The sequence below is a fragment of the Bos grunniens genome, chromosome 24, assembly GCF_055505025.1.
Source record: "Bos grunniens cultivar Pamir isolate PY7600 chromosome 24, Bosgru_T2T1.0, whole genome shotgun sequence".
NCBI lineage: Eukaryota > Metazoa > Chordata > Mammalia > Artiodactyla > Bovidae > Bos > Bos grunniens.
Genome location: NC_141188.1, coordinates 39,196,941 through 39,223,501, shown reverse-complemented (window position 1 = coordinate 39,223,501; position 26,561 = coordinate 39,196,941). Strand labels below are relative to the sequence as shown.

Here is a 26,561-nt window from a genome sequence, read left to right as displayed (position 1 = left end):
GCTGTTCCCCAGTAAACTGAGTAATTTCTTTTAAATACATCCCCCCAAAGAGCTGGCAGCCCCAATTTTGGTGGTGCTTAAAATTCCAAACCATACCCATTCTTGAAGGTCACTATGTAGTTAACTGCTATGAAATAAATAAGCATTAAAAATTGATGTTAATGATTGTTTTCAACCTTTCCATAAGAAATTTGCTATCAAGCAGAGATTACTTGTTTCTTCAGTCTCTAATTATAATTCTTTTTATAATTTTGCTGGTAGTCATTCATTTAGATAGGATCTTAAAATACAAAACTGGGTAGATGAGATTTCTTAAAGACAGCTGGGTTTTTTTTTTAATATTTTAAATTTTTAAAAATTATCTAGTGATAAGGTAAGACTTGTTTTCACATTGAATGGCTATTACAATCCATCTCCCACTTTCCCAAATAAACAGATTGATAAATGACACTAGCCTAACAAAAAGTGAAAAAAGAAAGAAAATAGAGCAAGAGAAACAAAGAGATAGTGCAAAGAGAAGAAGATTAAAAGACTTTGTAAGATGGGCTTCCTGGTGGCACAGTGGATAAGAACCTGCCAGCCAACGCATGGATTCCATCCCTGGTCTGGGAAAATCCCACATGCCTTGGAGTAAATAACCCCATGTACCACAGCTACTGAGCCTGTGCTCTAGAGCCAGCAAGCCACCAACTACCGAACCCCGTGCACCCTAGAGCCCAAGCTCAGAAACAAAAGAGAAGCCACCAGGATGAGAAGCCCACCCACCTCAATGAAGAGTAGCCCCCGCCTGCTGCAACTAGAGAAAGCCCACACAACGCAACGAAGACCCAGTGCAGCCAAAAATAAAAGTAAATTAATTAAAAAAAAAAGACTTTGTAAGAGGCTGAAACTCAATATCACTTTTTGAAACCATCACGATTTAGGAACTAAATCTAACATAGCAGAGTCCATCTAGCTGATTCATCTCTTAAAAGGTAGACTTGTAAACTCAGGGTGCTATTCAGTGCTCCCTATTGAAACAAAAGAAAAAGTTAGTAACTCATTACTAAAAAGATAAGATGCACTGATAACCTATCTACTTCAAGAAAAGGAATCCAAATGGAGGATCACAGATCTTCCTCACTTATTCGCAGGCAGGGACCACGCACAGAGGAAGGCTGTCTGGAGGTCACTAGATTAAATACTATGGCAGCACCAAGCCAGGGTCCATGAATGCATGGGGTTTTGAAGCAAGACTTCAAAACTTCCTTTAGGCTAATAAAGCAATGTCTCATCTCCACCCAACATTAGCTGTGTGCTTTATGTGCTCAGTCACTCAGCCGTGTCTGACTCTTTGCAGCCTCATGGACTATAGCCCGCCAGGCTCCTCTGACCATGGAATTCTCCAGGCAAGAATACTGGAGTGGGTTGCCATTTCCTCCTCCAGGAAATCTTTCCGACCCAGGGATGGAATCCTTGTCTCCTGCATCTCCTGCATTGGCAGGCAGATTCTTTACCACTAGCACCACCTGGGAAGCCCCCAACATTAGGTCTCTGTTCCCAATTCCTGTTTCACAGGTCAGCCAATAGGATTATTCGATAGGATCCACATGGCATATTTTTGCTGCTCTGCAGGACTGATTCTAAGCCAAGTGGATCAAGCCCTCCCCTAGGAACGCTCCCCTCAGCTGTGCTCTATGTTCTATCCCAAGCCCTCCAAGCATCCTGCCTCCATTCTCTCCCATTCCCTGGACTGGTCCCCAGGAGTTCTCATGAGGTCTTCCTGTCTTCCAAGCTGATAATTAGCAAATCTTGTAAACCAATCCTTTCCATTGACTAAGATGAGAAAGCTAAAAGGCTCCCAGGGATCTCCCCTTTCTTTCAAGTAACAATTGTATTTCAACAGTAGTTCAAACTACACTTTTTTACGTTAGCCCATGACTGACTCCAAGACTCTTAAGAGTAGATACAAAGAGGAAGAATATTATTATTTTTATTATAAAAATAGCATGCAGATTTACTGAGAGGAAAACATACAGCAGCATGTTAACAGTTTATAACTCTCCAATGAACTTTGGAGCAACTGAAAAAAACTGAGATTATATGCATGGATAGACAGATATCTTTTTAAGTATTATATGACTTAGCAACTAAGCAACAACAATACTTTTTCTATAATAATTGTGAATCATTAAGTAATCTAATTAATGACAAGAAAATTATATTTCTATACCATAAAAATTTATAAATTGCAGAAATAAAAATTTCCATAATCCTACTCATTAACCATGAATTAATAGAGGGGTATATTTTTACCCATGCTTTCTCCATGATCGTTTTGAAAGTTGTTGAAATCATCTTTTGTAAAAAATTCAGTAATATTTAAAAAGTCAACTAATATTACAACAAAAGCATCCTCATTATTAAATATTCATGACAAATACTTCTTTAATAGTTACACAGTATTTAAGAATACGAGTTAAATTTCTCTCCCTGTTGAATATGTGCATTATTGCTAGATTGACTTTTGATTAAAGGTGGTGAAAAAAATACACACACATCGATCTTTGAGGCTTTCTGAAACTAAATGACAGTAAAAGGACTTTGTGTTTGTTTTGGCACAAGTTGTGGGGGATGAGAACAAGAGAGGAAGAAATACAGCACCAGGATTGTGGGAGCCAGAAGGCAGATAGACACATGATAATTGGCTCAGGTGACCAGAGAAAGCTGAATCTGAAGCTAGCCATGCAGAAATCTAAGATGTAATTCAACTTAAGTCTCTGAACCTACAAAAGGCATGGGCATTGACAGCACTGGACATAGGGCCGGGGGTGAAGCTAAAACTGCCTGAATCTGCAGTCAGGTGACAGATGGCTCTTCCCTACTCTGGCAGGAAGCTGGAGGTTTCCCTTCAGAGGCCAAAACAAACAGTCTGGGTCTGGAAGGCAGGCAAACAGTTGAGGGCAGGGTTGCTGTACTGAAAATAGGAAGATAAATGAAAATTCACAAACAGAATGTCGAGGCACCTGCCCTAAGTCTTCTATGCTCTCTCGGCTCCCAGGATCCCAGCAGCCAGACACATTTCCTCTACGTAGGTGTATGAACAGCCTGCAGTGGAGGAATGGGCCAGTCTGAGCCCAAAGAACCAAAGAAACTGCCATCAGGGATTCTGCAATTAGATCACCCAACACTGAGGATCACAGTGAATGAGCCTGTCTCCAAAGTACAGACTTCTCAGGAGGCTTTTTCTATGACTTTCAAGGAGGAGGAGACAGCTAAGAATCAGCAAACTCACAAAGACCAGAGAAAAGCCACGAAAGGAGAACCAAACATTTTAAGGAAAATCCAGAAAATTTTAAAGTTTTTTTCTTTTTTCTTTTTTTTTTTTTAAGAGAACAGAGAGGAAGGTTAGGCAAGAAGTCCCTGTGAAGGAAGTGGAAATTGATGCGGTCCCTTACAGAGCATCTTCCTGTACACCTGGTGGGGAATGGAGAGGTGGGATGGAAAAAAAAGGGTTCTTAGAAATTAAAAAACTTAACGGAGAACTGGAAAACCCAACAGAAGAGTTAAAAGATAACACTGAAGACATTTCTAGAAAAAAAGTACAAAACGGAAAAAAGCAAAGAAGTAAATATACAGGGACTTCCCTGGTGGTCCAGTGGCTAAGACTCTGCGTTCCCAACACAAGGGACCTGGGTTCGATCCTTGGTCAGGGAGCTAGATCCCACGTGCTACAACATGTGGGACCCGGTGTAGCCAAAATAAATAAATATTTTTTTAAAAAAGAAGTAAATATGGAATCCAGGAAACAGGTGATCCAGCACAAGAAAGGGGAAAGGGAAGTCTCAGGATGATGGAGAGGAATCTCCTGACAACAGTGGTGAGGCAGGTCTGCTGAGTGGCTGGGTGAGAGGGGACAGGTCAGAAGCTGTTAAAGACTTCTTTAAGAAGATTGGTGGAATTCCTAATCTGATCCAATGCATGGAGAAGACGCTTTATACACCTGGGGGAATTTTGAGGATCACTCCAGTACTCTTGCCTGGAAAATCCCATGGATGGAGGAGCCTGGTAGGCTGCAGTCCATGGGGTCGCTAGGAGTCAGACACGACTGAGCGACTTCACTTTCACTTTTCACTTTCATGCACTGGAGAAGGAAATGGCAACCCACTCCAGTGTTCTTGCCTGGAGAATCCCAGGGATGGGGGAGCCTGGTGGGCTGCCGTCTGTGGGGTCACACAGAGTCAGACACGACTGAAGTGACTTAGCATAGCACATAAAACTTATGTTCATAAAACTTCCCTGGTGGTTCAGATGGTAAAGAATCCGCCTGCAATGTGAGAGACTGGGTTCAATCCCTGGGTTGGGAAGATTCCCTGGAGCAACTAAGCACAAGTACACAAACATTAAGCACATTTTTAAAAAGAAGAAAAAAACTGTGCAGGAAGTAGAACTTCAAACTATATGTGTGCTCAGTCGTGTCCAACTCTTTTCGACCCTATGGACTGTAGCCCACCAGGCTCCCCTGTCCATTGGATTCTCCAGGCAAGAATACTGGAGTGGGTTGCCATTCCCTTCTCCAGAGGATCTTCCCGACCCTGGGATCAAACTCGGGTCTCCAGCATTGCAAGTGGATTCTTTATTGCTGAGCCATCGGAGAACCCCAGAGAACACATCCATCACTCCCCAAAGCCTCCTCCTGTCCCTGGATTGTGATTTCAGTGTTGTAGCTAAGAAAGCTTTAGCTAATTCAAGGTAACAAGGTTTTTTTATGTTTTCTTCCAGAATGTCATTTTAGATTTTGTGGTCTAGGACCTATATTTCATGTAGCTTTTATACATGGTGTGAGGTATGGATCAAAGCTTAATTTTTGCATATGAATATCCTTTGAACCTTCTCTCAAATATTTATTGATATAAAGAGATAGATATAAATAATTTTGCCTTCTCTGTGTTGTCCCATTGATCTAATTATCCATCTTCACACCGATACAACACTGTTTTGACCATTGTAGCTTTATAGTAAGTCTTGAAATCAGGTAATGTAAGTCCACCAACTTCCTTCTTTTTCAAAGTGCATTTTTAATTTTTACAGCTATTTTTAGGTCCTGCACATATTTTGTCAGCTTTACCCACTGACATTTCATATTTTTCTTGCTGTTGTAAATTTGTTTTTATTTCCATTTCCAATTGTCCATTGTTAGGTCACATAAATACAATTTATTTGTGTGTATGTAAGTCTTTTACAGTTGTTTCAGAGAGACATGTAAATCAATTCAGTCATTCTTACTCTATTCTTGGCCAGAAGCAGAAGTCATCAATGTAGGTTTTATTTGGCCTGTGGATGGGGTAAGCCCAGTTATCAGCACTACTCTCTGGTTGGAAGGTCATGGAATATACTGGAATGTATGGAATCATAGGGAGTAAAAGAGCATTCCAAACAAAGAGACCCAAGTTAAAAGTAACTTTACCTTTCCATAGCTAGTGTTTGAGTTGGATATAGTGAACACCTATACCTTTTTTAGGTGTATATTCTCTGATTCAACATTCCAGCAGTGTTCCCTCAATAATTTTGAAAGAGCATTACACACAGATGGAAACTTTCTTTTTTTTTTTTTTAAATTATTTAGCTGCTCTGGGTCTTAATTGAGGCACACAGGGTCTTTAGTTGTGGTATGTGGGATCTAGTTCCCTGACCAGGGATCAAACCCAGGCCCCCTGCATTGGGAGCTCAGAGTCTTAGCCACTGGACCACCAGGGAAATCCCAAGATGAAGACTCTTAGTTGATGTCTAGACCCAATCTCCTGGGTCTTGCCTTTCTGTTTATTCCTATATTTCCCAGGTCACTATATTGCCCTCATAATCTCTAGTTCAGAAACAAGAGACAAGTGTGGATAAGCATGCAGTACAGGTTCCAGTCTCCTGTCCCCATCCCAACTCAACTACATTTTATAAGGTTAGGTATTTGTGATGTATTTTTTAACAATTTATAAAGCAATCATCTTTGGTCTTCACAACTGAAAGGGTTAAGGGGAGCTGAAAGCTTCAAAATCGTGTGCTTTGGGGTTATTTATTAACATTGTCAAAATGACAAATGGACATGCACAGAGAAAAGCTACTGGTCTCACAGCAATTTTCTGCCAAGAAAACTCCAGAATGTTATTTTCCTAGTGTATGTGTATTTACTATTTCCTCCTATGTCTTTGTAAACTACTTCTTAACTGGCTGGCCTCTTTATCTGGAGATTGTCCAAGTGAGAGACAGTTACTGAAAAGACTATTTACTGTCAGAGCCAAGGGAACTAGAGGAGAAAACTTATCCCAGAATAAATGGAGAGTAAGTCATTTTGTGGCCTTTTCCTCCCTCATCAACTCCCCGATCCCCACCATTTCCTTGTTAAATACGTGAGGCTAGATAACAGTGAATGTCCAAGGCAGTCAGTCAGTCAGTTCAGTCGCTCAGTTGTGTCCTACTCTTTGCGACCCCATGGACTGCAGCATACCAGGCTTCCCTGTCCATCACCAACTCCCAGAGGTTGCTCAAACTCATGTCCATCGAGTTGGTGATGCCATCCAACCATCTCATCCTCTGTCGTCCCCTTCTCCTCCTGCCTTCAATCTTGCCCAGCATCAGGGTCTTTTCCAATGAGTCAGTGCTTCCCATCAGGTGGCCAAAGGATTGAAGTTTCAGCTTCAGCCTCAGCCTTCCAATGAATATTCAGGTCTGATTTCCTTTAGGATTGACTGGTTAGATCTCCTTGCAACACAAGGGACTCTCAAGAGTCTTCTCCAACACCACAGTTTAAAATCATCAGTTGTTCGGCACTCAAGCTTTCTTTGTGGTCCAACTCTCACATCCATACATGACTACTGGAAAAACGGACCTTTGTTGGCAAAGTAATGTCTCTGCTTTTTAATATGCTGTCTGGTCCAGGGCAGGATGTGCGTATTTGGAGGTGTGTGTATGCAAAGGAAAACAAGATCTTTCATCTATATTTCATTTATGGTATGGGAATGGGAGCAGATGGATTTGAATAATAGCCTCTGGCCTTTCTTATCCCCACTTGGTGGAACCATCTCCTTCTTTCCTTGTAACACAGAGACCCTCCAGGACACACTTAATGTTTAAGGGAGGAAATGATGACATTAAAATGTGCTTGTAGGGAGTTCCCTAGCAGTCCAGTGGATAGGACTCGTTGCTTTCACTGCCAGGGCCCTGGGTTCTATCGCTGGTAGGGGAACTTAGATCCTGCAAGCCATGCTGAGCAGCAAGGGAAAAAAAAAGTGCTTGTGAATGACACCTGCCATTTCAGCAGGTTTCTGAACACACAGATTGAACACAAGTGTGGAAGGAAAGCTTGAGTGCCCATGATGGGACCTGTTTCCTATTTCTAGAAATCAATGCCTGCTTTTGTTCCTTCACCAAAATTACCTCTATTCCTATACAGTTCTGAGTTTTTAACATCTCCCTTGCTTCACATGTTAAAGCTTCACAGGTTAAAGCCTCAAACTGGCAGGAACAAGCCTGTGGGAAAGAAGCATTGTTCTCTCTTTAAACACTGTGTCAACTGCTACAAAAGACCTCTTTTGATTGTGACTGACTTAAATATGTAAACATTTGGGCTTGCAGCGATTTGGGCCTTTTTGACTAAGCAGGATGTTAAAAACAAAAAGCCAAAATTGAGGCAGCATCTTCTGACAGCCTCTTCAAGGACCAGAGACTTGGCAAGACCTTTGGTAGTCAGAAACCAGCACCTGCCAACCCAGAGGCTTTGGATCAATCCAACTGCTCTCAGCTTCCCTGGAGGACGGCACAGACGAGCACCCACCCTCCCTATTATACTCAACAATCTCTTTTCTTTGCCAAGTTAACAATACTATGGCCTAGCCAAATAGTTCCTTCAGGTACACCTGAGTTCTAAAGGTGTGGCATTCATGCACTGCAGATTTCAAAAGCCTGGAAACTGGCATAATTCTTTATATGCCTCATACATTTTTTCTTCCTTCCTTCTCTTTTTCATTTTTTCCTTCCTGCCCATCCTCCTCCTTCCTCTTCCCTCATCTTTCTCTTTCTTCCTTTTTACATGCTTTCCAAGATAATTTACTTTGCAAAAAGAAAAATTACCAACTGACTCACAAGCCAGTGGCCCCCATTTGACCCCATAACAGGATTCAGTGAAAGACAACTGTAAGTGAGACTTCTCAGGCTTTTGTTCATTACCTGGGGTCAGGAGCCAACAAATGACCTAATATTCTCGCTGCGGAGGGAAAGTTGTTCCTTCTGGGGCACTACAGTCAGCTCAAGGATGTTTTGTTGAGGCTTCCAACTAAGGTTCCCTTGGCGACAGCCCATCAAGGATACAGAACCTGCCCAGCTGGTACTAACAGGAGAATGGCAACAAGCTGGGCCCTCACAGACACTATCAGCTGATACCAAGCCCACTCTCATCATCACCATTCCCTCCCTTTTACTTGACACATGTGTTACAATTATTTGGCCTAGAGTGAGTCTTCGTGTAGAAAACCTATTCTAATATTCTTTGCTTAAAGAGAGCTTTGGGCAAAAGGATGATGAATGTGGAGGGTTTTAAATGACCAATGGATGCTTGTGTTGAGTAGTTTTAAAATCTGTCAATAGCACTGTGCTAACCACATTCAAATGGGGAGCAGGACACTTCCACTGAATTTGTGAACAAGGGCTACATTACCCATAGGTTCCTCTGTGCTCCATTCTAACTGGGAAGCTGGTCTGACAGAAAGACTGAATCTCTTTGTTAGGGTGTCTTAATTCTTCATCTCAATCTCATCACCTCCCTCACCATCCTTTCCACCTGTCTTTTATGTAAGGAGACATCTTGGATTTTTACATCGGTTAAGTACCATTTCCCAAAACACCAAGATTCTGAACTTTTGAAGGACGGTATCTCCAAATTCCTTGTGTATTCAGCCTTTTACAGGAGGTACAGGAAAAAATGTGTAAAGAAGAAAGAACAGCATAGGACTCGCGTTTCTCTCTTTGAAACTAGATTTAGTCCTGAAAGGTAACTTTTACGTGGATAGGACCCATGGAGTACAGGATTCTGTAACAGGTGTGACTGAGTATCCCTATAAGTTTTGACTTGTTGTTATTCAGTCGCTCAGTCATATCCAACTCTTTTTGACCCCATGGACTGCAGCACGCCAGTCTCCTCTGTCCTCCACTATCACCTGGAGTTTGTTCAAATTCTTGTCCATTGAGTCGGTGATGCCATGCAACCATCTCATTCTCTGCCATCCTCTTCTCCTTTTGCCTTCAATCTTTCCCAGCATCAGGGTCTTTTCCAGTGAGTCGGCTCTTCACATCAGGTGGCCAAAATATTGGAGCTTCAGCTTCAGCATCAGTCCTTCCAATGAATATTCAGGGTTGATTTCCTTTAGAGTTGACTGGTTAAACCTCCTTGCTGTCCAAAGGACTCTCAAGAGTCTTTTCTAGAACCACAATTCAAATGGATAAATGCTTCAGTGCTCAGCCTTCTTTATGGAGCAACTCTCACATCCATACATGACTACTGGGAAAACCATAGCTTTAATACAGACCTTTGTCTGCAAAGTGATATCTCGGCTTTTTAATACACTGTCTAGGCTTGTCACAGCTTTTCTTCCAAGGAGCAAGGGTCTTTATGATTTGTGTCTCAGATAACTGAACTTGGAGGAACAAAGCATGTGTGTTCTAAAGATATAAGACTGCTTAGTTTTTGTTGATGACTCATTTTGTTCAAATACACCTCCACCTGACAAGGGAGATGAGAATAAGCCTCCAATATTTCCCATCTATTTCTTGATTTGTAATCTGCTGAACAGAAAAGTGGTGGGAGAGGGACAGAAAATCCTCTCATCAGACAGATAAACTTGTTTCATAGAAAGAGCACAAAGCAACAGCAGAGGTGAATGCTCACAAGTGTCGTTCCTCCTCCCTTCAGAACAGACACAGTATCCTGTCCCGTACTGGATGGTTCAGTCTTTGGTTTCATTGTTTTTCAATCCCTTGGCCAGAATATCAGTCAGTTCATTTCAGAATTTGTAATTATTACACATTTTGCCTTTAGGGCATGAAGGACCAAGGAAGTTTCAAGACTGGAAACTGTCTTGAAGCCACTGGGTTCAGCTTTTAGGTTTTTACCATCCACCAGCAACTGATCCATTCTTTTCGAAAACACAGAAATAAATCCAGTGACTCCTTCTGTGTTCCTATCAAACTTTTAAACAACAACTTGATCACACCCTTCGCCCAGAGGACACTCAGCACATGAAAGACATAAAGTGTTTCACAGAGCAGAACATTCTTTGAAAACTCTGGGTGGAATAAAGTGCTCGTTTAAGGAACTTAATTGAGAGAAGCAGTGCAACCCGGAGAGGGCTGCCTGAGTTCAAAGGCACCGCTTTTAATCCCAAACCATTTTAATTTTACCTTTCTTTCTTTCTGGGTGACTAACCTGCAAACTTCCACTCATCTCCTGCCAAGTCATTTTTCTTAAGAAGGTGGATACTTTACAGGATTCATAGCCAGGAGCCCTCTATCAGGAATGCTGGTGGTACGGATTTGGATAGATAAAAAGAGGCATGAGGAAAGTGGGTCTCTGTGATTTGCGTGCGCGGCAGACTCTGTCTCTGGCAAGTTTGCTCCAGTTGGAAACAATAAGGCGCTGGGCCTTCCTTGAGTCTGGAAATGTTATGCCTCTGGCAGCCCATGATCTTGGAAAGTGGAGCCAAGTGTTTTCATAGTCGGGATTTTGTGTCAGTGGAACAGGCAGGATGTCAACTGTTGGGAGGAAAGTCATCCAATTCACACACGTGCAGCTGGAGAGACAGCTCAGCTTCAGATGTCATTTAACATGTTGGCGGGTGAGCAAGAAGGCGGCAGAAGTGGCCTCCTAAAGCCAAGAAACTGCTGACTTTTGGGAGAATCACAGTGGCAGAATGATTCTTGTTTTCACAGAGAGTACCAGAAAGGACATTCTTTCAGACTTTCACACTGGGCAGTTTTTCCTGTGACCCATTTCAGAGTTAAGTGTGAGTTGCTCAGTCGTGTCCGACTCTCTGCGATCTCATGGGCTATAGAATACCAGGTTCCTCTGTCCATGGGATTCTCTGGGCAAGAATACTGGAGTGGGTTGCCATTCTCTTCTCCAGAGCATCTTCACAATCCAAGAATTGAACCTAGGTCTCCTGCATTGCAGGCAGATTTTTTACCATCTGAACCACCTATAAAATCACCATGCCTGATACCTTCCACAGAAGTAACTTTTTTTTTAACTTTTTATCTTGTTTTACGGTATAGCCGATTAACAATGTTGTGATAGGTTCTAGTTTCAGGTAAACACCAGAGGGACTCAGCCGTGTGTGTGTGTTAGTTGTTCAGTCATGTCCAACTCTTTGCTACCCCAGACTGTAGCCCTTCAGGCTCCTCTGTCCATGGAATTCTCCAGAACTATTGGAGTGGGTTGCCAATTCCTTTCAGGTGGTCAGCAAAGGGACTCAGCCATACATATACATGTATACATTCTCTCCCAAATTTGCTTCCCATCCAGGCTGCCACATAACATTGAGCAGAGTTCCCTGTGCTATACAGTAGGTCCTTGTAGGTGATTTATTTTATATGCAGCAGTGTGTACATGTTGACTCCAAACTCCCTAACTATCCCTCCCTCCCATCCTTCCCCACTGGCAACCACAAGTTCATCTTTAAGTCTATAAGTCTGTTTCTGTTTTGTAAATAAGTTCATCTGATTCGTTTCTTTTTAGATCCTGCATATAAGGCATGTCACACAATATTTCTTCTTCTCTGACTACAGAAGTAACTTCTTGAAAACAGCAAACAGTGAGATGGACCGGCTTTTTTTAGCTGGCCTATCCTCATAAAATGAATGGCGAGCATCACATTTTTTTATTATTGTGATCATCCTAATAATGAACACATATCAATTGTGCAGTCATTTTCTTGGTATTTATTCTCTAGGGGGGAAATGGACTGATTGAGATGATTATACTTTTTCCTTTTTGTGACTTCCAGTCTGTTCATTCTTTATTTTTGAGGGACTAGCATACTGGTGTTAACTGGCTCTTACAGAGTTTCCAGGGGAGTTAAGAAAAAAACATATTATCTGGTTTATTAAATGTTGTATGGACCTTACTGCACTCTCCTTTAAGGCTGGCACTATTGAATGTTAACTGAAAATCAACTGGCAAATAAACCATTGTAATATGGCATAATTATGAACCAGCCAAGAAAATACACCACTTCATACCCATTAGAACAGCTACTATAGAAAAAGTCAGAAAATCAGTGTTGGCAAGGATGTGGAGAAATTAAAAACTGTGCATTTCTGGTTGTAATATAAAATGGTACGGCTGCTAGGGAAAACAGAATTACCACATAATTCAACAATTCTGCTTCTGGGTATGTAACCCAGAACAAATGAAAGCAGAATCTTGAAGATATATTTGTACACCCATGTTCATAGAATTATTCACAATAGCCACAAAGTGGAACAAAGCCAAGTGTTTATCAATGGATTAAAAAATGAATACAGTGTGGTATATACATATAATGGGACATTATTCAGCCTTAAATGGGAAGGGAATTCTGACACATGCTACAATATGGATGAACTTTGAAGACACCATGCTAAGTGAAATAAGCCAGCGACCAAAAGACAAATACTGTATAATTCTACTTACATGAGGGACTGAAAATAATCAAATTTAGAGAGACGAAACGTGCCATCATGGCTGCTAGAGGCTGGAGGGAAGGGAGGTGGGGTGAGGAGTTGTTTAATGGGTACAGAGTTTCAGTTGGGAAAGATGTAAAAGTTCTGGAGGGGGATGGTGGTGATGGCTGCCCAACCATGGAAACGAACTTAACCCCACTGAATCATATACTTGAAAGTTGTTAGTCAATTTTATGTTATGTATATTTCTTCAGAATAAAAAATATTAGATCAGGAAGTTACCTTAAAAACTAAGTATCAAGTGGGGTAACAGACACCTGATGCTGCCTTCTATAAACTCTTATATCTTGTTAAATTGTCATTTCCTGTCTGCTCTTGGAGCCAGGGAAACTTTCCAGAGTTGTTTTAAATTACTTCAGACCCAGGCCTTCCCCTGCCCCTTGTTTGAGAAAGAATTTGCTACTTCCCTGTCCTTCCCCACCCCTCTCACCTTCCATCCGTCCTCACCTCGCTGTAGGTGTCTTGAGCCATTTGGCTGAGAAACACCGATTGCATGGATGTCCATACAAAATGCTGTTATCAAGTTGTCTTGTATTTTATTTCGGGAGAAAGACCTTGGAGGGGACATTAAAGGCACAGGGAAAGATGATACTGGAGAACTCTAGATCTGAGCTGATTTTGCCCCAAAGGCTTTGTACCAAATTATCACTATGACCAGATGATCAACAGAAGAATTACCAGGGAAAGGAGCTTTAATTTTAAGAGAAGCTTAATGGCATTTTAGTTTGTCTTCAGGTAAGAGCTATCCCTGGGAAATGTGGTTATGCAGGATTCAAGATAGTCTTGGTCCACGCTGGGTTGGGTTCCCTTCCCCGCCCCGCCCGCCCCACCTTGTTTCAAAGAAAATTACAGCAAAGCAAGATATAACTGAATTGTTTCCTTACCCCTCACCAAGTTTACTGATCACTGTATGTAAGGATCCAAGCCATGGCAGACTGGGGCAGAAGGTGGACCCTGGATATCGATCTGGCTTTGAGAGCTGGTGCCTGTTGGTCCACTTCTAAACCTTCTCCAAATACGATTTCACATTCCGTCCATATTGACCAGAGAGGAGGGATCGTGTTCTTTACACTAGAGCTATGGCGACTGATGCGCTGGCCTCCAGGGACTACCTCCACAGATGGAGAGGATGAGACTGCCCGCTCCCTCCTGGCACACCCATGAAGAAAAGCAGAACGTGGTTTTGCTTCAAGGAACACCCTTAACTAATTCGTCTCTATCCCTCCAAGTTTCCGCAGGTTCACTCGCTCCAACAGTGTGACGACGGCCGTGCAGGCCGACCTGGACTTCCACGACAACCTGGAAAACTCTTTGGAGTCGATAGAGGACAATTCGTGCCCCGGCCCGGTGGCCAGACAGTTCTCCCGGGATGCCAGCACCTCCACCGTCAGCATCCAGGGCTCAGGAAACCATTACCACGCCTGCGCGGTCGATGAGGACTTCGACGCGGACTTCGATCCTTCCATTCTGCCGCCCCCGGACCCCTGGATTGACTCAATCACCGAAGACCCCCTGGAGGCCGTGCAGAGATCAGTGTGCCACCGGGACGGCCACTGGTTTCTGAAGCTTCTCCAGGCGGAGCGGGACCGCATGGAAGGCTGGTGCCAGCAGATGGAGAGAGAAGAGCGGGAGAACAACCTTCCTGAGGAGAGTAAGTGCGGCGCCGCATATGCGCTTGCGCAAACGCCTGGAGCTCTGGGCGGGGCATGGGGCGGGGCATCCAGGATGGGGCGGGGCGGGGACACTTTCTTCCTTCCTTCCGGTTGCGCCGAGCTGCTCATGTAGTTGTCTCAGTTTCTGTAGCTCTGCGTCTAGGATTTTCGGCTCTGGACGATGGTGAGGTGCCCTGAGGCTTCTGAATGGTTCCTCTTTCCCCAAGACGCTCTCCCATTGGTGTTGCTCCTCAGGGAAGGAACAGTAATTCTAACTAGTTTAAAGATCCCCAGCTAGGCATCCTTTGGGTATTTATAATCTTCCAAATGTACTACTTTCACTAACATACAAGATTGAAACGAGGCTGGTCGTGTCTAGGCCGGTAGACGCCACGCTTATTGACAGTCTTAGCCCTGCTTAGCCCGCGCTTTCCTTCTTAGATTTAGGCAAATCTTAAGCTGCTAAAACAAGTAACACATTTCAATAGATTAAATAAATATAAAGGATGGATAAATTAAATAAATAATGGAGGCCCCAGACACCGTTCTTTTCAAACTTGGCCTTTCAACAACAATCCTTGTTAACAGTTGACAAAGAAGTTACCAGATGTCCACAGTCCTGAGACATGTTTTGTACATTTCCAAAAACTGTGAAATTTTTGGAAAATAGTTTATAATCAGTGTGTATATCAATGCTGCATGTTTATTTCCCTGTGAAAAACGATTATTGAATGAACAGTGGATCTTCCTACTGATAATATATTTGAATCAGGGAAAATCAGTGGTAGGCATCTAAGCCTGCCTTCATTTTGGGGTGGGAACCACCTGGAAGAGTATTGTCACGATGTGGCTTTTTAGATTTGTCTTTTAAGTCATCATTTAACTTTTTATCATGAAAATCTTAGAACAGGTACAAAAGTAGAGCGTTTATTATAATACCCCCCCCATCTGCCTATCACCCAGTTCAATGAGTGGCCAGTCTCAGCTTCTCCCATGTTGTCATCATTTTTGCCAGAGGATCTTAAGGAAAATCCAAGACATCTCGTCGATTCACTGTGCATCTCTGATAAGGACTTTTTTTTTTTTTTAAATAACCAATCATGTATTATCATCCCTAACAAAAACAATAATTTCTTAATAATGAGATCTAGAGCTTTCTGTAAATCATGTTCAGTTAACTTACTAAGTAAACCAAGCTAACTGTGTCAGGGAGCAGTGAGCTTTCCATAAGGGAAGTATTTTTATGAGAATGGAGACTGCAAAATAACAGTTCACAGGTTGCAGGATTTCTGCTCTGGATCTTGCTCTCAGCTCTTCTCTGCTCTTTCCTCCTCCAGACCCCTATCCACCCACTGACTAGCTTATTTGTTCCCTTTCAGAGCAGGTTAGAAAACCCATCAATATGTTTCTGTAATGTTCCTTTTGTTCTTTCATGATGAGTGCAAACAACTTAGCAGTGGAAAAGCAAACCTCCTTGACACTTGCCCCAACGGTCCGTGTCACTGCATGCTCACCTGGGTGTGGATCCACAGAGAACATGCTCTGTGCCCTGGTGACAGGGTTATGAAGCAACACCTAATAGCGGTGGGTGGGGGCAGGTTTCAATAAGAAAGTCTTCTATGTGTATATATATGCGTGCTCAGTCATGTCTGACTCTCTTCAACCCTTTGGATTGTAGCCCGCCAGGCTCTTCTGTCCGTGGGATTCTCCTGGCAAGAATACTGTAGTGGGTTGCCATTTCCTCCTCCAGGGAAACTTCCCAATTCAGAGATTGAACCCATGTCTCCTACATCTCCTACACTATTAGACAGGTTCTTTACCAACTGAGCTACTGGGAAGCCAAGAAAGTCTTAGCAGTTGCATTTTCTTATTCTCCTTTCCCCTTATGAGCAAACTCAAAGCCTAGTAAGCTTTACTGGGATATGGTAAACTTGCCCACATCTAAGGACCAGTGGCCTCGGGTGCCCTGCTCAACAGGGCAAGCTGTTTTGCAGATTTCAGGTCATTCATTGGATTGATTCACACTTGTTCTAGCTTCCCCCAGTTAACTTCCAGTATGACCTGGGAAGCTGTTCATGTGGTGTTTTCTTTTCATCTTTTCTTCCCATCTGAGACTAGATCTATTTCTCGCAACCCAGCTTTATAATGATGCATGAGGATAGCCAATGTATAAAGATTTAGGAGAATCTTCCTTGACACTTACATAGCTGGTAAGTGTAAGTTATGAAAACAAGTCAATGTATTTTGATACAAGCATATGTATTTGAAAGGTGAAAATCATGCCAGAAAATCAGACTCTCATCCTGTGTTTGGGATGGAAGAGAAGTGTATTTGTATCTTGAACATGAAGGAACTGCTCATTCATTCACTGTTCCAGAATGTTTACTTCAGATGCTATTTAAAATATTAATTTATTAAAAAATAAAGTAAAATATTGATTTATAAACAGGACTTATAAACCTATTCCATATGAAAATATTTTGTTATAACAAGATTGTCCTAATAATAATTTGCTCTTTGTACATGAAGGTACTGCTTGTCTTACCATTAAGAAGCCATACATCTTAAGGACGTTTTCTTTAGAATAGTGATTTTTTTAGCTCTACCTCTATTTTACAAGGTTGCTGCCTGGGGACGGGGTGGGGGAGGTGTGAGGGTCATGGCTGCAGAACAAGCAAAGATAACTAAGCATGGGAGTGGTTTTGGTGCTTTGCTTTAAAGCAGTCAACTGAATAATCTTAGATGGCAAGTATGCAATGAGACCTGTTTCAGTGGGGAGTGAGTTTCCCTTTGTAGTTTGAAATATATTTCGATATCAGAGCCCCCTTTTCCTAGTTTAAAAAACATACACCCAACACCAATAAAATAACAGGAATAACAGCGAAGCTTTTTAATAAGGGCTCAGAGTTCTGTCTCCTCAGTCCCTGGAACGATGTCCCTCCTTACCAACCAAAAAGTTCCTCAGATTTCTCGAGTTCAGTTGGAAAACCAATCGTCTATAGTGAAAAGTCCAAATTATTAATTTTTCGAAATATTGTTTTAGAACTTTAGATCAAACAGCTAACACAAAGTTCAGAGGTAAATGCCTTTAATTTTGGTTTTTTAAATGTACTAAAGTGATTCAAATTAGAAATGTCTAAGGACTGCAAGGAGATCCAACCAGTCCATTCTAAAGGAGATCAGTCCTGGGTGTTCTTTGGAAGGAATGATGCGAAAGCTGAAACTCCAGTTCTTTGGCCACCTCGTCGAAGAGTGGACTCGTTGGAAAAGACTCTGATGCTGGGAGGGATCGGGGGCAGGAGGAAAAGGGGACGACAGAGGATGAGATGGCTGGATGGCATCACCGACTCGATGGCCGTGAGTTTGAGTGAATTCCGGGAGTTGGTGATGGACAGGGAGGCCTGGCGTGCTGCAATTCATGGGGTCGCAAAGAGTCGGACACGACTGAGCGACTGAACTGAATGTCTGTTCATATAAGCCCATCTAGCCTACAAAAAAGGCTCCTCCTTCAGCTTGAGCCTCACCTTCTAGAAGTCTTTGCAGAATGCACCACCTTGGGCTGAACTGGGTGCTTCTGTAATAGCCGTACATTTGTCTGCCAGGTATTTCCAACATTATTTGATGATAATCTATGTATCTCTCTCCTCGACTGAAAAGTGAGGTCTGAGGACAGAAATTGTTCTTGTCTCATTCATCTTCATATCCCCGTCCCTCTGACAGTTCTTGACATATAACGGGGGATCGGTGAATACGTATTTGAATCCTGAAACTATTTTGGAAATTCTGTTTTACAGAAGTGTTTTCTTTAGCCAAACCTTTCTTCCTAAGTAGCTTACAAAATATTCAACAAGTAACTCGCTGCTATTGTTGCCCAAAGCTGGAAGGGGCAGCGCCTGGCAAAGTGGGGAGTCCTGCTGATCAGAACAGGGATCCGGTAGACAGATATGAACACCTAGTACCAAAAGGCTGGAAAGGACTTGTGTGTCTGTCAGTTGCCTGGACTAGATGAACCCGCATGTCCCTTCTAGTTCTTGGGACGAGATTCTACTCACAAGCACCTGAAGGCTTTCTTTGTCTTTCATGCTCTGGGATGTATGAAATGGAAACTCCTACCCACTAGCGTACCAGAATTCTAAACAGCACAGAGGAGCATGCACATGCGCAGTCAGTTGCCAATTTCAAATGAGGCTAATGGAAATTGCTGAGGATCTGACCAGAGAACAGGGAGAAAGCGAGAATACGAGCTCATGAAAGAATATCCATCTTGTCCTCACAGTCCCCGGGGCCCGTGGGCTACAGGCCTTGACAGGTGTTGTTTTATTTGCCCTCAAAACAGCTCTCTGGCAGTCTCTTGTCCAAGGTCACAGAACACAGAAGCGCCTGGTGGAATAGATACAACATGAATAACATCTGACAAGACAATAACACTTTGTGTGTTCCTGAGTGCCTCCTCCAAAGCTCTCCATACATATCTGCCCCTGCCTCCTTGGCAACCTCACTTCTGTTCCGATAAGTGGGCCTGGGGTTGCAGAGGGCCTTTGTTTTAGTAAGTCTCTAATTTAACCTTTGCTTGTTTTTTTTTAATAAGGGGGAGGGTAGTAAGGAAGGGGAGCCAGTTCTGTTTGGCAGGCATAGCCAATGTCTAAGTAACCGGCTTTTGAAAAAAAAAAAAAACCTGTGTACACAGAAAAAGAGCTTGGATAGAAGGGTCAAGCACAAATCTATGTGTCTGCTCATCAAACCACCTTTTGTGTTGAGTCCCAGACAGGAGGGTCATTCTTCAGGATACGTGACAATGGTGGCTCCGTGAACAATCCCTCCCAGGAGAGCTGGTCTTCACCATCAGCAGGGAAAGAAGCAGGACTGGGTGGGAGAAAGGACGATTCTAATCATACCTGTTTAATTTATCTTGTGGGGCCCCAGAATTATTCCATATTTTAAATATTTTTAAATGTTTAGTGAATGTGCTTAATGTCTCTGAACGGCCCACTTAAAAATGGTTGAAATGGTAGATCTTATGTATATTTCACCACAGATACACAAAAATATCCCCTGTCCCCCAAAAATACTCTGCAGCAGCTGAAGGTATTTGAGTCAGAACTTGCTATCATCACGTCCATACTTATTCATCATGCTTCTAGGAATGTAAGTTAAATATCTTCCTAAATTCAAAACACAGCATGTCCGTGGGGGAAAAAAAGAAGTTCGAAGCAGCAACTGTCTGCTCTGGGACCTCCCTGGTGGTCCAGTGATTAAGACTGTGCTTCCAGTGCAGAGGGTGTGTGTTTGATCCCGGCTGGGGAACTAAGATCCTGCAGACCGCGTGGCACAGCCTCCCTCCCCCTGTAAAGAAGCAACTGCTTGATGGGAACCTGAGATTCAGATTTGGGGCCTGGGTTGGTTGCAGTCACCCTTCTCTATAAGAGAGTTGAAGTAACAAAGTGATAGTCGCTCAATCACATCCAACTCTTTGTGACCCCATGAACTGTAGCCTTCCAGGCTCCACAGTCCATGGAATTTCCCAGGCAAGAATACTGGAGCGGGTAGCCGTTTCCTTTTCCAGGGATCTTCCTGACCCAGGGATCAAACCTGGGTCTCCTGTATTGCAGGAGGACTCTTTACCATCAGAGCCACCAGGGAAGCCCTGAAGAAAAAAAAAAGAGTCATCCAATTTGCAGTAATTATTCAGTAATCAGTTATTTTATGCTGCTATCATCTTAATTCTAACTGCTGCTTCCTGGGGATCTTGTTTGTGGCCTTCCAGGACTGGAAAACACTGCTTTCCCCAAAACTGGACAAATGTACTTAAGGAAGTCCAGAAAGAAAACAAACACTTACAGTCACGGCTCTCCAAAAGTCGAGCTATAAATTCTTCGGGTGTGGGGAGCTATCCTTTTTCCTGATAAAATGAAAGCAGCATGAAGACTTTGGTTCTTGGGTTAAACCTTCCTCCCTAACAGTCGATGGTAGGTTTCTGGCTCAATAACAAACTAAAAGAAATCTGCAGTGAGCAAGGGAGCCGTAGCAGCTGACAGAATGTTCCTGCAGCTCTCGAAGTAAACCGACCCGAGCTTGTCTCAGACAATGGGCCCTTGTGTGAAACAGCTGTCCCAGGGAGATGCTCCCTCACGCTGTTGGAGAGGGCCTGCATGTTACAGGGATCCGTCTGGTTTTATCTGACCAGGACGAAACGCCCAGATGGAGCGCAAGGCTCCCACCAGGAATGCAGTCCAGCACCACCGGCTCCAAACATAGGCTCAGGTTTCAGTGGCCCCAGGATGAAATATACTGGTTGATTGTGCTTGGAAATCTAGCTTTGCCTCCTGAACTGTGGACAACTTCTATGTGGAATTTTCAGGCTTTATCTGAAACGAATGGATAAACCCAAAGGGTGTGTGGGAGGGAGGCAGATTAGTAACACTTTCATTTTGCCTGGTAATAGCATCCCCCTTTACTGAAATTTGACCTTGAGTCCCCTAGAAGGACTGGGAGCCTTGGCAGCGAACGTCGGGCTGGTAATGAAACCTGAAATGGGGTTTGCCAGGTTTCAGGTTGAGTTACAGTGGGGAAGCTGTGCACAGTCATTGCCTCACCCGTTGATGGGTGCCATCCCAAGCTTGCTCTGCCCAGGGTTCCTGTGGCCTCTCTGCAGCCTGAGGACTGGTGGGTGGCAGGCACAGGAGCATGCTGTGATTTCTTCAGATCAGCTGCCTTGAGCCTTGAGTGCTTCTAAGTGGGTAAGGTGGGTGCATCCCAGCTCCTTCTGGTTCTAGTCTCATCTTTCCTTTGAATTGACCTTTGAAAGGTCCCTCCCCACCTCCATGCCCCAACACACACACACATGCACACACACACACACAGGCTTACATGTTTTTTAAGGTCTGACCAACCTGAAATTCGTGACCACAAAGGAAGTGGCAGTAATGAAAAGAAAACGGGGTGCAATGTGTCCTATGTTTAACCTTCCAGCATGCTGGGTACGTTTTGCTTTGCACAGTGCTGGGCACAAAGAGGAAGGCGTTGGTGCTGGTCTGGGCATCCTTTTGCAGGTGTGTTTTACTGGGAGTGATCTGAGGCTGAGAGGCTCAGAGGCATGAAGGCAGGGAGAGGCAGAGATGGGCAGAGGGAAGCAGGACCATGACTGGAAGCCACTTTCCTGGTGCTGTTCTCAATGTTCTAGACATCTCTACTCAACAGAAAGGCAGTGATTGCAGAGAGAGGACTTGCCTCATGGAGCACAATTCCCCATTGCTTTCTCTAACCATAACTATTTCTGTGGAAGATCATTGGAATGGACTTTAAATGCAGTTTTTAGTCCTTCCATATTCCCAAGGGAAATGTTAACACATTTCATCTCATTCCAGTTTCAAAGGCTCAAAAACTGTATCTGTCTATGTGATGTAGATGCTGTTACTAGTTCATGGCTGATGTAAATGGAGACATGGATGGGAACATAAGCATCTTTTACAAGTAGGAGTCCTGGAGTAAGAGTTGGGGAAAAATAAAATTAGCTGAGTATTTGAATACTTGCTCTTTACAAACAAAATAATATTTCCCCCAGGGCTTAGCCCCATGGAAGCTCTGGTTTTAGTCCACGAGATAATTTCTACTTGAGAATTCTATTCTTTGTTCATTAACCTTTAATAAATTCATCATTCTTTATTCATTTAAGTTTTGGCTCCTTTAAGGGAAAAAAAAAAAAGTGCTTTTGTTACATTCAGAGCAGCCGTTGTCAGCCAGGAATGAAACAGATCCATGTTTTCTGTGGAGACCTTTTATTGACAGCAGCTCTGGATCACAAATGTATTTGAGAAACAGCTGGGCAGTTGGTTGGCAAAATTCTTTTCCACGAGGACACACTTGTAAATAAAAACGTCTCCGCATGGATAATCTGACTTGAAATCACACAGATTTTGGTCTGACAAATCCACATGACTTTGGAGTAAGTGGGTGGATCCATTCTTCTAAAACTTCCTTTTTCCTCCTCACTCCTAAAGTCTAAACCATCGTGGCGGGAGGCCAAGTGAGTAGAAAGAAGTCAAAAGTTGACAATAAGGAGGCTTAATTCATCCAGAGGTATGTTCCACTTTATCCCAAATGGCCTGGCTCTTCCAGCCAGAGTCAGCACAACTAGTATTATAAACAGAAAACCACGAGGAACAATCTTGCCTAGGAAATCCCATGGACAGAGGAGCCTGGTGGGCTACTGTCCATAGGGTTGCAAAGAGTCGGACATTACTAAAGCTACTGAGCACACAAGAGGAACAATAACCCAACCAAAACTGTATTAGCTAATTAATTAATCAAGATTGTAATAAAAAAGTGGTGCTGGGCACAGTAAAATCTTAAAGAAGTGGAACGCTTAAGGCCTGGAATCTTACCATTAATTTTTCAGGTTAACATAAAGTTTACAGATGAGTCAGTTCACTTCGAAACTTACTCCTTCTACAGGATATCAGGAGTTACGTTGGCTCAGTCTATGCCATCGAGGGGCTCCTGGTCTGGTTGGAAAGCCAGACAAATAGATGATGCTGGAAAGAATTTGGAAAGGGCAGAGACAGAGCTGTGCACAGGAATCTGAGGTGCAAAGACAGGGAGAGGTTGAAGGGGTGGGGCCAGTGGGCGGGGTCAGTGTGGGCCCAAGGCAGGAGGCACCCTCAGTTCAGTGTTTAGCCTGAGCAAAAGCACTGTGGAGAGACCAGCTTTGGGAAATTGGGGGCCTAACGCATCATAGGAATGGGCAGAGGTGAGGTTAAATAGGTGGCCCAATAAAAGGAGTTTCTCGCTTATTTCAGGGATGATAGAGGAGCACAGAACAGTTTTAAGCATGAGAATTGTATGAGATAAGAACACCCTCTGGCTCCCTCAACAAAGCCAAACCTCCAAACTGGTGAGGAGGGGTGCTGGAGCCTTTAGCCCTAACTGTAAGCAACTAGAGTCGCCTGAAGGGGATGTGGATTTGGGGACACAAATCCAAAGAGGTGTCTAGCAAGTGCTCAGACATGCTACACCAGGGGCTGGTATAACCCCAGTTACAAATTTGAGCAAAATAAACCTCTTTTACAGAATAGCTGAACCCAGGAGCATGGATGAGATCACTCACAGGAGTCAAGGGAAGTAGACTCAGGACCGAGCTTTGTGTTCAACATTCCAGAGGTAGAGGGAAGAGGGAAGCCAGGCCAGGACCAGAGAGCCCTGTGAGTACCCAGGGGGCTGAGATTCCCTTGTGCCAAACACAGAGGACCAGAAGTGGGGGGAGGGCAGGGACAGCCAGACTGAAGGGAGGCAGGACCACTGGGAGCTGAGGATGCAGAGAGCAAGGGAGTCTGCCCTTTGAAGAATCCAGCATCTACCAGGATGTATTCATATGCTCTGGCTGCCGTGACAAAGTACCACCTGGTGGTCTGACCAACAGAAATTTTTTTGGTCATAGTTTTGTAGGCTAGAAGGCTGAGATCAAGACGCCGGTTTCTCCCAAGGCCTCTCCCCTTGGTCTGGTCTTCCCTCTGTGTGTATCTACGTCATAACTCCACTGTCTTATAAGAACACCAGTTATATTGGATGAGGGCTCACCTTAATGACCTTGCTTTAACTTAAATACAGGTTTGAAGGCCAAATACAGTCCCGATCAGAGGTTCTTGAGGTTAGGATTTGAACAGATGACTTTGGGGAGGACAGAAGTCAGCCCATAACAGGGGAGGAGAGGGATTTTAGGTTAGCTAGAGGGGATTACGAGATGGGGGAGGACTTTTCCCTTAGGATGGGAGAGACTTGAGGCAGCTCCCAGGTCTCTCAGGTAAAGCTCTCGAGAGGGGCTGAGATGGAAGAGCAACCAGGAGGGAGTGGGACCAAGGATACAGGGAGATGGGAAGGGTGGATGTGGAGAGCTATTTAGCACAGGGGTGGTTGTCAATCTTGAGCTGATTCCATCAGGAATGAATGGCAGTACTTCGGGCACCTGACATCTCTGATGCTGGCCTCATCACTGCTCATCCATCATGCAAAAACCTCCCCTCTTTAGAGCTTTAGGGGACCATGGGGGTGGGCAAGTGTCAGGAGAGGCAGAACATTGAGAATATTCATGCCTGGTTCCTTCCGTTTTCTTCATCTCATAGGAAACAAGGTTTTTGCTGAAGACAAGGAAGCAGGGATTCAGTTGCCAGTGAATGAGAGTCAGAAAAGAAGGGTCAGGGAGGGAGTGTACCAAGACCATCTCCAAGGACTAATGATCAGCAGCAAGAGACACACTTGAGTTTGGAACCCACGGATTTGAATGGCTCTAAACCATGTGGCGAAACACAGTTCCACGAGAAGGGAGGGCCCTGCACTCTGCAGGCCAGCAGAGTGTATCTGGTCTGCTCTGTACCTGAAGATGGACCTTATTTGCCTGGAGCAACTGTGGCTCCCAGGGAGAATCTGATCTTTGATTTTGCAGGTTTCTTTTCTGCACAGGCTCCAACAGAGTGGTCTAGGCATCCTTGGTTAAGATCCTGTCTCCTCTGTGTGTCTCTGTCAGTCAGTTAACCACTGTTCTAGCTCTGATAGGTGGGGAGCTATGCCAGACTCTACAGATAGGGATGAAAATCTGGGGCCCCGAAGAATTGTTATGGATTCCTTATCTACACAGAGACATGATTAAAGACATGATTCACCCTCTCCTTGACACTTGTCTAGGTCTGCCTGCATGGCAGCCACCAAAAAAGAGGACATTCAATCAGTCCACACTGTTGGGAAGCGAGTTTGGAATGTGAAGATTCACAGGAGAAATAATCCCGTTTGGGAATATGTCACCTTTTGTTTCCCCGGTAAATGACCAAGAATGTCGAAAGGATATAGGAGTTATAATTCCTGCTGCAGCCTAAGGATTTTCATACACAATTTCATCATATCTACAGTCTACAATCCTAGGAAGATAGTATTATGATCACTCGGCAGATAAAGAGGGCAGAGTCTGAGTACAATAAATTCTCTCAGGATCTGTAGCTGATAAATGGCATTTCAGATTCCAGTGCCTGTGCTTTGTCTGCTATGTTACACAGAGGAAGTTAGACAGGCAAGGAAGCAGACCAGGTGAATTAGGTGTAGGCAGCTGAGTCTGGGAGGTGTTCACCTAGTCTGACCGCTGTAGAACCTTCACCACTGGTGGGACAGCCAGATGGACTCCTTTGAATTGATAGGTAGTGTCCAGGTTGAAGATATAAAAAATACATCTGTTCTGCTCTTTCTCTCTCTTTTTTTTTAAGAGCTGAGAGTTCCATTTATTATTTATGTATTTATTTTTGGCTGCGCTGGATCTCTGTGGCTCTGTGCGGGTTTTCTCTAGTTGTGGCGAGCAGGGCTACTCTTCATTGTGGTGGCTGGGCTTCTCATTGCTGTGGCTTCTCTGGTTGTGGGGCATAGGTTCTAGGGTGTGTGGGCCTCAGTAGCTGCAGCACATGGGCTCAGCAGTGTGGTGCACACAAGCTTAGCTGCTCTGCAGCATGTGGGATTTTCCCAGACCAGAGATGGAACCTATGTCCCCTTCTTTGGCAGGTGGATTCTTATCCACTGCACCACCGGGAAGTCCTCAGCTCTGTTTCTGAGTTCTAACATGCTGCTGGGGGAGCTGGCATAGTCGGGAAGCACTGGGTGTTTGACCGCTTCCAGTCCCAGTATTTCTAAGTGAATGAATGAGTTTCCAGACTCCCCATGGACTGTCCCTGCACCAGCTTTTATGGAGACTCCACGTATCTTTGCAGCCTCCTCTGGGGCTGTTTTGGCCTTGGCGTTGAGGGCCAGCCCAGTCCCTGCAAAGTTAACTGCCGCCACATAGGGTAAAAAAAAAAAAATGGGGCTTCTTCGGTGGCTCAGACGGTAAAGAACCCACCTGCAATACAGAAGACCTGGGTTCGATCCCGTTTTACATATAAGAAAACAGAGATTAGGTGACCTGTCCAGAGCAATGGATGGTAAGTTTTCCAGAGAGGACCCTCAGCCAACTCAGGGCCTGACCCTTTAGCTTCTGTGGTATCCTGTTTCCCCATGTCGTTTCTGCTTTGGGGTGTTGAGAGATGGAGGGAGGTGACTATGTAGAAAATAGATAACTGATGAGAACCTATTGCATAGCACAGGGAACTCTACTCAGTGCTCTTTGGTGACCTGAAATAGGGAGGAAATCTAAAAAGGGGA

General features: G+C 43.8%; 2 protein-coding genes across 18 annotated transcripts in view; one reads left to right on the top strand and one right to left on the bottom strand.

Moving 5' to 3' along the window:
* Positions 1-14,459, bottom strand: part of LOC147346102 (uncharacterized) — a 55,712-nt gene extending 41,253 nt beyond the window's left edge. For 4 of the 5 annotated variants that reach the window (XR_015153929.1, XR_015153927.1, XR_015153930.1 and 1 more), the window contains exon 1: positions 13,626-13,976. The gene's annotated coding sequence lies outside the window, so the exon portion shown is untranslated. Of the gene's footprint in view, positions 1-13,625 lie in introns of all 5 variants that reach the window. The other variant, XR_015153934.1, reaches the window with a different exon arrangement.
* DLGAP1 (DLG associated protein 1) overlaps positions 1-26,561 on the top strand; it is a 793,561-nt gene that overhangs the window by 754,888 nt on the left and 12,112 nt on the right. For all 13 annotated transcript variants that reach the window (XM_086373120.1, XM_086373122.1, XM_086373121.1 and 10 more), the window contains one exon: positions 13,971-14,392. In XM_086373120.1, the coding sequence (XP_086229246.1) occupies positions 13,971-14,392 (422 nt within the window). The remainder of the gene's footprint in view (positions 1-13,970; positions 14,393-26,561) is intronic.